Source organism: Tauraco erythrolophus, chromosome 17, assembly GCF_009769465.1.
Source record: "Tauraco erythrolophus isolate bTauEry1 chromosome 17, bTauEry1.pri, whole genome shotgun sequence".
In the NCBI taxonomy this organism is placed as follows: Eukaryota; Metazoa; Chordata; class Aves; order Musophagiformes; family Musophagidae; genus Tauraco; species Tauraco erythrolophus.
In genome coordinates, this window is record NC_141481.1 from 13,657,020 (window position 1) to 13,670,573 (window position 13,554).

Consider the following 13,554-nt stretch of genomic DNA (forward strand, 5'->3'; position numbering starts at 1 on the left):
GCATCAGCAAACAGGAGGACGTGATTTAGACTGAACTTGTGTTCTCCCCAGGCTAACGGCCACTCTCTAAGCACTTCAGCAAGGAAAACTTGGTAAGCATAATCTGCAAGAATAAAAATGAGACCTGCTGCAGATTGACAGGAGGTGGATATTAAATTATCTGCCACCCATTTCAGACTTTTTTCCCCCCTTGGCTCTGAGCCCCTAAGTCACTAGGAAATTGCCCGCAGTAACTATTTCAATTTCTCCAGATGTAGCAGAGTTATTTTGCACCCTCAGATTTTAAAATCTTTGTTTGATCACTTTACTGATGCTTTTCAAGAGAAGTTTTTTTCCATAAGCCTGTAACGCCCCAGCCTTAGGCCTGCCCCATCATGCCCACCTATAACTCATGTGTTAGTGGCAGCACTGAGAAAACCCAGTGTTGACTCACAACATCACCACCTACCCAAAGACTGGCTCTCTCCACACTCCCAGTTCTCTTTATCACACTTAACATGTTTATCAGCTATTTTGGAACTAGTGCAGCACTGAATCACAAACGTAGTTTGTCTGACTCAGAAGTGCACAGGACGCCCACTGTGAAAGTGACTCTCATCAACACTCATTCTAAGCTACCCAGACCTGTACAAACTTGAAACACATCATTCTGTAAACAGTTACATTTAGAGACTTCTAGTTCAAAGCAAGTAGCCTCTTCTCCAGGAAATCCAAATGAGGTTCCCTTGAGAAGGAGGGGAGATCCTTCAATCAGGTTTCAAATATCAAAGCTTCCAGTCTTGCACCTTTTAGAAATTCGACATTGCAAGCAGGCTGTCCACGATGGAGGGTCAGATAGGTATGTGCTGCTGAGGAGCCCTGGACATGCTGCTGGAGGAACTGTGGGTCCACATAACAGTCAACCAAGAAAGCAACAAAGACCGTGTGGCACAGCAAGCCTCTGCCATCTGCAGTCAGACCTATGGCTCTTCCCTAGGGCATCGGGAGGTGAAACACAAGAACAGAAGAGATCTGAAAAGCAGAAAAAACCAACACTGAGCCCTGGCCACCGATGAGGAAACCAGGAGGAAGGGGCAAGCAGAATGTCAGGATTTTTTGCTCATGTCAGCCAGGAAGTCATGCATACCTAAAGGGTGTGCAGAGCACCCCCTCTCATAGGAAGAGAAACCAGAGTTCACAAAGGCCAGGAGGAACTTTCATCTGCAAACAAACCGGTACTTTTCTTAGTCCTGTTCACAGAGTGGTCAAGCAGAAGCATCCAGTACCTGCCACTTGTGTCCATCCTTTAGCAGCTATGAGCCATGAGCATGGATCCAAGAGCACTAGGTGTGGTACAAACAAGAAGGTCTTTGATTCAAAGAGCATACAGTTGAGGAGATGAAGACAGACAGAGGAGCTCAAAGATGGGAGGATAGGCAATGATTTCAACACAGTAAGAGGTGAATCACTGTCACGTTTTTTGCTTCATAGCAAAGCAAAATTCTGATTGTTACATAGAGTAAGGCTGGAGCTGATTTGTGGTATTGCATCTGCTTGAGGAAGCCTAAGTGACAGTTACAGCTCTCTGAAACAGGCCTTCAGCTGGAGGATTTCTAGCTTTGAGATGTGGTGCCACATGCAGCTTCACCACTTGCTAACACTGAAAGCTGGCAAGAGCAGTCTGGGCTGTGACAGGTTTTCCTGCACTTTCCAGCTCCCAGCCTGGCCCGGCCCAGGGACACAGCCACGTTACCACGGGAGGCTCAGCACTGCTTAGCACGTCAGGGCAGTTTTCAGAGCAGGGTAAGACCACCCTGATGGGTGGCCAGAGAGGAGAACGTCAGTCTCGCACAAAATGACACAACTGTGAAAAAGCAGGTTTTATGCCCATAATTCAGCAATAACCTTCATGTCAACCAGAAGGGACGTGGTCTAGGAACTTTATTCCTATTACCTGAACATCCTTAGCAGCACACAGTGATCCAGGTGACAACTGTGGCTAAGCAAGAATGAGATATTTGCAGCCCACGCCTGGGCAGGCGAGTCTTTCAGGGGACGGAGCCCAGAACACCCTCAGCTACCACCTCCCCAGGGGCAGAGCCCTCCCTGTCATTAGTCTCATCTGCACCATGTTCCCTTCCTAAACACGGCTCTCCCCACCCTTTACGGACTTTTCTAATTTTGCAGCATCAGGCTTCTCAGCTGCAGATAAATGGCAACACAGAGCATGTAACAGGAATGCTGGTAAAACCTGCTCTCGGTGGGAGACAACCTGAGATCTTCTCTGATCCAAGAAGTACAGAGCTGGAAGGGGTCTCTGGAACTGTCCGGGCCACCCTTGGCACCATGGTGCAATTGTATATACCCAGCCTGCCCTTGCATAGGCCTGTGAGGGGGATTTTGGAGCTCACCTGTAATAACAATCACTTCTAGCTCAACACGATTATGCAGGAGACCTCTCTCTGCCTTCCCTTCCCTCTCGCATTCCGCCCTCTTCGCAAAGTTTATTTTCTTTTGGAGAAAGGCAATGAAATCTGCAGTGGGTGAGCAGGAGCGGGACAGGCCTGAGATATGGTTTGTACCACAGGAAAGTGAGTCAGTGCCTTAATAACCACCTTCCCACCCGACCTGACGGTGCATGTGTAGCATCAAGTATGGCTCAAGTGCTCTTCAGTAACAATAAACTGCACAATTTATTGCCAAGGTGTTCCTGCCATGCTAAGCCAGGTGTGGCAACGGACAATAAATCCTTCCCCATCCCTTCCCCACCACTCACACCACACACCCCACTCAGCCCGAAGTCACTGTGCTTCCCAGAGGTTTTCATCCAGGACAAAAGGGGCTTTGTGCTTTCTCGGAAAAGTCAGGTCTCCCATTAGCTCAGGAGAGCACCCTTACAGGATGGGCCTCAGGCTTTTACTGATGTAAGTCAGACCACAGCAGAGCTCCTCTGTAACCTTGCAAGGGCCATTGTGACTCACTGGGTCCAGAGAGCCCCACCAGTGAGCTCTTCTTTATCCCTAAACACAGTGCATCACCCAGAACTGGAAGGAGACGTTCAAGAACAGGAACAACAGAGCACAAAATAAGAAAGCTTGCTGAAGAGAAACCAAAAGGGGCAGTTAAAAGGCTAAAATGTTGCCGATACCGTGGAAATTACGTAAAGGTATAGTGAAGGCTGAAAGCAAATGCATAATACCTCACAAAGAAACCCAAACTCCTAACTGAACAGAAAGGCAAAGGAAGTTATTGGAAGTAAGAAATTTTTCTGGTTTTATAGGATCATAGAATCATCAGTTGCCTCATGAAGAAGAAATCTGTCAGGGCCGTGCTGGGACAATATGATCCAGTTGTAAAAGGAGGATCTGGAGGCATCTAGGAAGGGAAACCAAATTAATTCTTTGTTTCCATGTCCATCACAGTAGATCCCTTCACCTGCACTGGGGCGATGCCCAGTATCAACACAGGCTGGAGGATGAAGAGATTGAGAGCAGCCCTGTGGAGAAGGACATGGCAGGTATTGGTAGATGAAAAGCTGGACATGAACCAGCAATGTGCACTGGCAGCCCAGAAAGCCAACCGTGTCCTGGGCTGCACCCAAAGCAGCGTGGGCAGCAGGTCGAGGGAGGGGATTCTGCCCCTCTGCTCTGCTCTCCCCAGACCCCCCCTGCAGTGCTGCGTTCAGCTCTGGGGTCTCCAACACAGGAAGGAGATGGAGCTGCTGGAACAGTGAGAGAGAGAGAAAACTCTGAGAGACTGAGAGTCCCCAAAAGAGAGATTCCAGCTTCCCAGTCAACCTTCATCTATATACTGGGCATGACGTTGCATGATATGAAACACCCCATTGGGCAATTTGGCCCTTGATTTGAAATGTAAGTTCAAATCCTAAGGGGAGTTGTGGGCCTTTTGTCCCAGCCATGCCTCCCCCAGCCTGTTGTGCTCCTGCACACTGGCAAAAAAAAGATCCTTGCTGTCTCAGTACCAACTCTAAACATCAGTGTGCTATCAACGTTCTTCTCATAACAAATTCCGTGCTTAATCCAAAACACAGAGCTCTTCTAGCTGCTAAGAAGAAAAACTACCTCTATCCCAGCTGAAACAGCGGGCAGCGGGGCAAGGGACGGATGGGCTTGCTGCTAGAGCCTGCCAGAGCTGCACGAGCCCCCTACAGAAGGCTGCATCTAGAGCTGACAGAAGAGGATAAAGACAGAAGTGATGTGAAATCTGTGGTTGAAGGCATCAAAAGCTCCAAGCTCTCAAAAATGGTGTTATGATACAGTCATCACTTGCAATTAGCTCTTCTTTTATCCTCTCAGGAGGAGTGGGACTTGGCACACAAGGGAAGACTCCCTGAGAACTGAAGTAAGGCTGTGTGAAATCTCTCCCCTCCTTATCTCTCCAAAAATGCCAACAAGGAAACACTGCTAAAAAACCAGCCACGCGCGAGAACTGTGATTTCAGTGGCAGTGAACCAACTAGCATTGCCCCATGGCTCAGTGCTTCCTCTGCACAGCAGTCCTGCCCTTGCTTCTGCTGCTCTGGACCAAAGCCGCTGTTGCCCACCTGCAGAACCGCAGAAAAAGCCAGGAGAGCTCTCCAGGCACTCATCAGAACGTGTCCCAGCTTAAGAGTGGATCAGTCTCACAACCACTTAGCCTGGAGCAATGTTCTGGGCTGGCAGCCTGAAAAGTCCTGAGTTAAGGCAGAAGATGCATTTTTTGAAAGCCTCATGTCACAGATAATCTAAAAATAAAGATTTCCTCTTGAACAGACTGCTGTGGTCAGTGCTGGTAACACGAGAGCGTTAGTATGAACGGGCACGTGTGCTGCCTGGCATCACAGCCTTCGCAGCACAGGCTGCGTAGCCACCTTCCTCTGCAAACCAGTGCAAACCAGTGGATTCACTGGGACAAAGCAGAGGGACAGTTCACAGCAGAAAAGGAGCTGACTCTCCACACAGGCAATTAAATTACACAGCTCTGTCTCAAGGAGCGGCAGATACTAGAAGCAGCCATCGGTTCAGAAGGCGACGGAGCAAAAATTACACCCTCAGGTTTATTATCAATGCAAGTAGAGTTTCGAATTGTCAGGACTGGTTCTTATCTCCATGCAGATCTTTAAAAGAATGCGTAAGCGCACAGGTCACAGCCAGCTAAGTGACTGCGTGGAATTACGTGCCTCCTCCTTAAATGTCAGCTACAGAGATTTTTATAAACAAGGCAGTATTTGGTTCAGTAAGCAGCTTCTCTCACCTCTGTTTGCTTAAGCATTTGGTTACAAGCAGGGGATGTACGAAAAGAAACATCATTGTCTTCAAGATGTTACTGCACCCACACCTAGGAATGCCAGTGGGGTCACCAGAACCTGACACTGAAGGTTTGTGCTTCACAGCTCACACAGACCAGCTGTCCTCCCCTGCCTGCACCCACCGCCCTTCGCTCGAGGCTCCTTCTAGGCTGCACTGGAGGAGAGAGGAAAGCCAGGGGTCTCAGAGACCTGCCTCCCATCAAACACGCCGAATTCTCAGGCACCTCAGCACTAAAACTGAATCCTGACTTATCTCCTGTTGCAGCAACTCCAGAGCAAACCCTGTTCTGGCCACAGGATGCTCCTTCCTCTGCACGCTGCTAAAGGAAGCGCCACGGAGACTAATGCAAATGCACCAGAGATGATTAAGACAGGATTAAAAGACCAAATAGCATCAAATATCAGCTTATAGCTGAAAGTAAAGCCCAACCACCACATTACACCCTGCCAGAGGTTTACACAAGAGATTTTGCTCGCTTTCTACCTCTCTCTCTCCTCTTTAATCTCCTCTGTAATGTTTGTGTTGCACATAGTCAAAAACCACCTACGTCTAACGCTCAAACCTTGTCCTGAATTATAAGCCCAACCAAGCTAAAAAAAAAAAAAAAAGTGTTTACTCTGACACCTGATCTTCCTCTCTCTGTAAGGTTTCTATTCCTGCTGGTGACCGACTGGCTGCACTAGAGAGCAGAAGTGTTGTTTAGCAATGCCCTAATCCCGTTTATAGAATCACAGAATAGTTGAGGTTTGAAGAGATCTTAAAGATCATTTAGTTCCAACACCCCCCGCCAGGTTTAGCTACCCATCAGGACAGGGTCTTGAGGCTATGCCTCTTGGAGACACTCAAGACACATCAGCAGCCAGGAGTAAGAAGCACGACCAGTTTTATGGACATTTACATTACTGGAAGACCAGTTTTCAGCAGGAGGAGGCTCAGAGCTGACACGTGCTCCCAGAAACCCAGCCCAGCCTTGAAGGGCAGCTCAGGAAGAACCAGGCTAACACAACACTGGCCCCTCAACCATCAGCTCTGCTGGTACCATGGTGCTCACAGCATTAAAAGTATTTGGCATCCAGCACTACAGGAACAGTGCTACTGGTGTGTCAGCTGCTGTGCCACATTCTCCCAACTCCCACGTCCTTTGGCTGAGCAGGTCCTCCCAAAGCACACACACACCTTCCAGAGTGCCAGGCAAGAAAGGGTGAGGTGCCGCAGGCACCTAACAATGCTCCTGCCCCTTCTGCCTCTGTTGTGAGTATCATCAGCACTTGGCCATCTCAACCATGCACTGAAGTGCAGCAAAACATAGCAATAACTGACAGGCACTCCTTATTCTCAAGCACACAGAAGCTCTGCCTCTGTATTTCACAGCTTCAAGGAAACGTGCTCCTGTATGAGTCAGAAGAAACCAAGAGTTCTCCACTGCTTCTCCTTACAGCAAGGCTGACACCTTGCGATGCAACAGAGCAGTCTAACCTGCCCCCTCCTTTATCTATGAATATACACGCACGTGTGTGCACTTATAGTGGTGACAGCTCACACACAGACCTAGGAAAGAAGGTGGGGCAAAGACAGAGCCCACGTTATGGAAGTCAGAGACCCAGCTCATGAACTGGGAAGCCAAACTCAATCTCTAGCATGACTCACATCTCTCACTCTCCCTAAACCCATCAGCCAAAGGTCACCAGCCCTAAACACTCTTCTTAAGTACCCTCTCCCCCCACTCACCCAGCACCTTGCTATGCCAAGTACCTGCAAGGGACTTACTTTGCTCAGAGTGTCCAGCCTTGTCCTGCCCCTTGCAGTGACCTGCTCTGTAGGGAAAGAGACAGAGGGTTTAACCTGGCTGAATGTCACATTCAAAACAGCACATGGAGCCACAGGCAGGCAATTTGTCTGGCTGTGTCCTTATTTTCCAGGACGGGAAAGGCAGAAGAAATATAGGTCATTTACAGACATGCTCCACCAGGCAAACAAAATAGCCAGGGTCAGATCTTCCTTTGAGTAAAACTGCAAAAGCAAATAAAAGCATTTGCTAATACAGTACAAAGTTAGTTATGATTTCTATTAAATAGATTTCACCTGTTTGTAAAACAGTGCAACTAGGAGCAGTAAGATGAAAGAACATCAGGAAGAGATGAGAGGAAATACCTTGTCTAATGAAACAGATTAAGCTGAGAGACAAACTCCAAAGGGCAGCACTGGAAGGAAACGGCACAGACAGTCACGTCTGGGCCACACAAAGCAGGGAAGACCATGTTGCCAACAACAGTCCTGCTCTGACCCAGGAAAGATGCATGAAAAGACCAGCAGAGTTGGGCCCAGGATAGACATTTCCAACCCGGTCTTGAATTTCCCTTTCTGGCACAACAGTATTCTTGGGGGCTGGCATGACACGGCTCTGCTTTTTGCATCTGTACAGGACTTGTATATCGATAGCAAATGGTCCAGATCCAACAGTTTATATTTGCTATATGGCAAACACTCCGAAATGAATTTGGCAACCCATTTCATGAGCTGTTCAGGGGGTTCAGGGATTCAGGAAGCACACAAAGAGATCCCTAGGGGAGGCTGCACTATCACAGTCTCTAAGGACTTCTGACAACAGCCTAGACAAACATCTGCACAGAGCTAATCCTGCCCTGCAGCACAGATCTCTCACACACCCTTGGTGGTCCAGTCTTTCACATACAGATGGCAGCCAGTAAGAAATGAAGCAACATACCATTCCCTGACAAGTGAGCTTTCCCTTCCTCTTCCTCTTTCATTTCATGAAACTCTGTTCATGCTACAGAAACATCTCTCCCATCTATAGCATCACAGCACCAGCTGGAAAGCAGGAATTAAATCTTTCTGATGTGATTTCCCTCCACGGTGTGTTCTCCTTGAGCCAGGCATACATGTCCCTGTTGCCCACGAACCAGCAAGGCATCTGTAGGGCTTTGCTGACCTTCCTTGAAAGCCAACACACCATGACAGGTAACATGAGCCAAAATCTCAAATGGGTTTTCAGCATTCCTGTGCGTTCCCGCAAACCACGAGAGTGGCGCTCTCATGTTCTCCTGTGCTGCAGGTTCTGCGTGTGCTTTGGGACAGGAAACAAGTCTGGACTGGCTGCAAAGGAACTTGGGGGCATTTGCAGCCAACGCTTGTTACGAAGATTTCACTGGATTAACGACAGATTTCAGTGGGGTCAGTTTGAGCTTTGCCTCTGCTCAGCTTAAGCCCCCTGCTCTGCTACAGCTCCTTGCGCGCCCACGGCTGAGCACACTCCCAGGAACAGGTTGCCCAGAGAAGCTGTGGCTGCCCCATCCCTGGAAGTGTTCAAGGCCAGGTTGGATGAGGCTTTGAGCAACCTGGTGTAGTGGAGGGTGTCCCTGCCCATGGCAGGGAGGTTGGAACTGGATGATCTTTGAGGTCCCTTACAAGCCAAACCATTCTATGATTCTATGATCTAATTCAGTAACCAGACCTTGCTTCAGCCACAGTACAGCTCTTCTTCCCAATGCAGGGAATCCAGCCAGCTCTATGGCTTAGGTCTCTGCCTTTCAGCAATATTTTACTTCTCTCTGATCATCTCCCATCCACCACTCCAACCTAGAGCCAGGATGTAAACGGCAAGGGCTTCTCTACTGCTGATCTCTGGTAGTCTAAGGGCTTATAAAAGGCTCTGGACCAGGCCTCTAAAATTGTCAGCATCCATTAAAACACTTGTGTACGAGCGAGAAGCAGGCTCTGCCGCCTGCCCTGGTCCTGCTGGGCTGAGGCCGCTCGTACCAGTTAACAATAAGCCCAGCTGAGAAGCCTGAGCGTTGCCCCAGTCCCGCTTCACACAGTAACCACTCTGCTGACTGCCCCAACAAAAGCAGTGGCTGTGGGAGTGTAAAGGAAAGGAAATTCAAGCACCTGGCTTGCTTTGCTGTCCAACTCTGCTGACAAAAGAAAACCTGGATTGCCAAGGTCAACTCCCTCACAAGAACACAGTCAGGTCATATTTCCAACTTTTGTTGTTAAACAGGAGAGGAAGGAAGGGGAGGAGAGCAGCGAAGAAGAGAAATTATGGTTATTTTGCCAATTTTTCCTTCACCACTTTTTTAGCTTCGATATTCAAGGCTTTCTAACAGCTCTGCTCATCACCTGCCTCAATTTCTCCCTCCTTCCTCAGAGCTCTGCTTTCCTAGGAAGCACTAAAGTTCGAGAAACAATGCTCATGATGTCAGCTGAGATCATCTTTCCACAAATCACTGACACGTCCCTGGAAGACACAGCTACGTGGCTGCACAGGCTGCAGCGTTCTGCTCCCCCACGTGAACGCAACAGCACTGGAGCTGCTGCCCTTGGGCATGCCATGCCCCTACTACCACTCTGTGTAAGTGCCCACAGGGCTGCAGCTGCTCCAAGGGCAGTCACTCTTGCATCACTAGTTATGGATCAGGCAAGAGCTGCTTTTTACCTTCATGTTTTATCACTGGGTGTAACCAAAATCAGACAGTGACTCTGCTCAAAAGGGGGTATTTTCTTGTAGAATCACAGAATGGTTTGGGTTGGAAGGGACCTCAAAGATCATCTAGTTCCAACCTCCCTGCCATGGGCAGGGACACCCTCCACTACACCAGGTTGCCCAAAGCCTCATCTAACCTGGCCTTGAACACTTCCAGGGATGGGGCAGCCACAGCTTCTCTGGGCAACCTGTGCCAGTGCCTCACCACCCTCAGAGTGAAAAATTTCTTCTTTATCTCTAATCTAAATCTGCCCTCTTTCAGTTTAAAGCCATTGCCCCTTGTTCTGTCACTACACGCCCTTGTAAAAAGCCCCTCTCCAGCTTTCCTGTAGGTCCCCTTTAAGTACTGGAAAGCTGCAATAAGATCACCCCAGAGCCTTCTCTTCTCCAGGCTGAACAACCCCAACTCTCTCAGCCTGTCTCCACAGCAGAGGTGCTCCAGCCCTCAGATCATCTTTGTGGCCTCCTCTGGACCCGCTCCAGCAGCTCCATGTCCTTCTTGTGTTGGGGACTCTAATGACCAAGAAGATAATAGACTTAAATCCTGGATAGGGACAGGCAACTAATATATTTCATTTTGTTACAATAGTGCTGCAGATGTTCCCTTAACAGCCTCTTCTGATTTAAATGTTTATCCAGAACTTATCAAGAACTTCAAGATGGTTTTGCTTTCCTTACACCACAGCTAAATCTGACCTCTTTACCCAGCATGCCGGTCAAAGACGCAATAGTGAAGACAGTACTCGTAAAGCTGAGACCTGAACTCCAGAACTTCTCCAGTGAAAGCTGGGCAGCCTGGTTCCAGCAGCAGCTGCCCTTATTGCTGTCTGGTATGAACAAAACCTACCTGGGGTGGCTGGGGACCAACGTCTCCTGTAACTCCTATCAAGCAACGTGAGTTGACCTCCACTCTTAGGGTGATGACAGCACAGTTAAAAGCTAGAGTTTCAGCTAACACCTCCATGGTTTGGATTTTTAAGACAGAAGGACTGAGCTCTGAGTCTCTTAGCATTCTGTTTATCATCTGAAACCAAACACAGAACCACTAGGCAGGAATTGCACAGAGGTCTTCCAGGTCGCTTAATTTGCTTGTCACTGCTGGAAAGCTGTGAGCAACTTCCATATGTTCTAAAACGTTTTTCTGCTCATATAAATGGGAACTTTCATGAGCCTCTTCTGTTAAGTCCAATTAAGAGATGCGGCAGCCTCAAGCACCACCTACACCACGCAGAAGGTTGGAAACAAGAGGTCAACCTCCTTAAAACTCCAAACAAGTACAGTTCCTGTCTGAAAATGTCCTCTTTTCTTTCCCAGAGTCACAGGATTCAGTATCGCTTACGAGTCCCTCTCACCTTCCAACAAAACCAACATATATAACAGCTACATGAAAACCTACCTGAGCCAACAATCACACCCAACAGGTAACAGCACCAAAGCAGCAGAATAATTCTAAAACCCAAAGGATAGACAGCGATCACAGAGTTTGTTTCCAGGCTACAAAATATCAGCCATGGATTCCTACCTTCACTCAACTGTCCACGTGGCAGGAACCAACTTCACTGAGCAGGAATCCAGACTTGATTTAAAGTCTCCATGGAGCTGTTCCCGTTGTGGGTTGTACTCACACTGCATGAGGATATTTCCCAGAGTTAGAATTGGCTCCGTTATAGCCCCTTAATTCAGCAAACAATCTAAAACAGCCAATACCCAAAGGAACAGTGTCCTACTCCTGTGCCTTTCATTAGCATCATCACGCTGCCCTGAAAGAACACAGGTCATCTTAGTTTGTAACGCTGCCTTGTCAATAGACCTGCAGGTTTTCTCCTCTTTCTAGGGATTGCCTGTGATATCCAAAGAGGAATGAGAAACTGGATTGACATAAATCTTGGGAAATTCATACAACGATCCTCCATGCAAGATCTCGTTCGCTTCAACGTCAAATTCAAGGTAGTGAGCTGAAAGTGAGTGCAGAGCAACCAGCACCGCCATAGTTCACTCTTGACAACAACATGTTGTACTGGGCTTCAGAAGAATTAGAATTTCCTCGGCAAAGGCCAAATCACAGCCCAAGGCGTCATCAAATTTGCCTCCAACCACCCCACCATGGTCACCAATCCATTCATAGGGCTTTAATGCAGAAGAAATGATCACAACACATCACAAAATTGAGCACTGCTGCCAGCTCTGCCTTGGAGACACCAGCCTCTCTGTAGAGAGCAGGGCCAGGTTCTTGCACAATCCCACCTGCACTTTGTCTGGGAGCAGCCAACATGACCCAAGTGCTGCTGTACAGCTTCGAAGTCTCTGTTATGTAATACTGAACAAGCAACTCCACATAATTTTGTATGAACGCACCCAATTCTTGCATTATTATTATTTTTCCTGTGTAGGAACTCAGTGCTCAGAGCCTGCAAGATTTGCTGGGACCTAATTTTGCATTTCCCCTTGAAGCAGGATATTCTCAACAGCCATCAGCAGGTGAGTGAAAGAGGTACTTCGGAGTCACTATCTGGATTCCCCTAGTGCTGACACCCTTGCATTTGTTTAGAACGAGAACAAATTCCGAAAGGCTTTTACATACACAGCAAAAGAATACAAAAAAAGGTCACTCCTTGTCTGCCTGAGGGCAGATTCTCTCCTACTGTGTAGGAAATCGTAGCTTATCACGTGAAAAAAATGACGTGTCAGATTGTGCAGTGGGATCTGCTGGCACACATTCTGCTGTAAGCTCAGTATCACTGCACAGAACGCTGCATACTGGGTCAACTGGGAAGTCTCACTGGGTCTCGCTGTGAAGGAGCAGCAGGACCGTTGCACATCACGTGTCCCCCAGTGCTCTGCACAACCTAATCGTAACCGACTTCGCAGCTGACACTCACTCCTTCCCTTGGGAGTCTACTCCACGAGTAAAACATTTCCAAATGGGCTATGGGGAAGCTATCAGGAGGTGGAACAGCTATTCCAGACCCCTGAACAGATCGTTGTCTCTGTGGATACAGAACTCATTAAGTGCCCTAATATTTATTTCAGCACCTCCTGTAACTGGAAGAGCAACAACATATATGAGAAACCACACGTTTCAGCTTTTTTACTGCGTTCTCCCCCTCTGGCTGCTAAACACTGTTTTGTTAGGATTATCCCCTAAATGGTAAGGGGTTCTAGCACAGAGAAAGCTGCACAACCCTTCAATCAACAAGGTTGCTTACCTTCTTCAGAGTTCATCGCTGCTTAGCAATAACCTAGAGGTGCAACTGCAGGATGGTAAAAGTCATAAAGAAATCTGCAGTCTGGTGCATTGGCTGGTAAAGTACGTTGTGTGGAGCCCCATCTTCACACCTTAACCAGAGCTTTGAAGCTGCAAGGACAAAACCCAACAGTGCTTTCAGGATCGGGCCCTAGAAACCACAAGTTTCTCCTTGGATTCTACCTGGAAGTAACAAGCAGCTCTACTTATTAACAGCACACTGCACTTAGCACTGCCCATCTAGGTACCCCAGGTACTGTGCAAAGATGGTTTTTTTGTTAAATAAAGCTCCTGTTAACATAAAGTTTCACGCTGTAAGAGCCCAAATTTGCAAGGCTTTCCTGGAAACACCACTGATGCAGGGAAATCTCCAAGCAGGGTCTGCAACCAAGAGGATGCCAAGTTCTCAACCAGACCACCCTACAGCCTTACCAGCAACCCCAGAAAATTGTCACACTGCTTTCTCCGCTGCTTCTCACGCAAACAAAACCACTTCCTTCAGAGAACTAATCGTTTCTCACC

The 13,554-nt window shown here is 48.0% G+C and overlaps 1 protein-coding gene across 1 annotated transcript; it reads left to right on the forward strand.

The window, feature by feature from the left end:
- Positions 1-9,630: 9,630 nt before the first annotated feature.
- On the forward strand, positions 9,631-12,940 carry LOC147527576 (uncharacterized). Its single transcript, XM_086622496.1, has 6 exons — positions 9,631-9,656; positions 10,428-10,682; positions 11,103-11,209; positions 11,623-11,735; positions 12,179-12,266; positions 12,819-12,940. The coding sequence occupies exons 1-6, from the start codon at positions 9,631-9,633 to the stop codon at positions 12,938-12,940; spliced, it is 711 nt and encodes a 236-aa protein (XP_086478622.1).
- Positions 12,941-13,554: the final 614 nt, after the last annotated feature.

Bases quoted from the DNA above. Each gene is read 5' to 3' on its own strand.
- LOC147527576 (XM_086622496.1), top strand. From the start codon at position 9,631: ATGCCATGCCCCTACTACCACTCTGT. The intron at 10,683-11,102 runs GTGAGTTGACCT...TTTCTTTCCCAG, and splicing joins TGTAACTCCTATCAAGCAAC to AGTCACAGGATTCAGTATCG. The intron at 11,736-12,178 runs GTAGTGAGCTGA...TTTCCTGTGTAG, and splicing joins GCTTCAACGTCAAATTCAAG to GAACTCAGTGCTCAGAGCCT.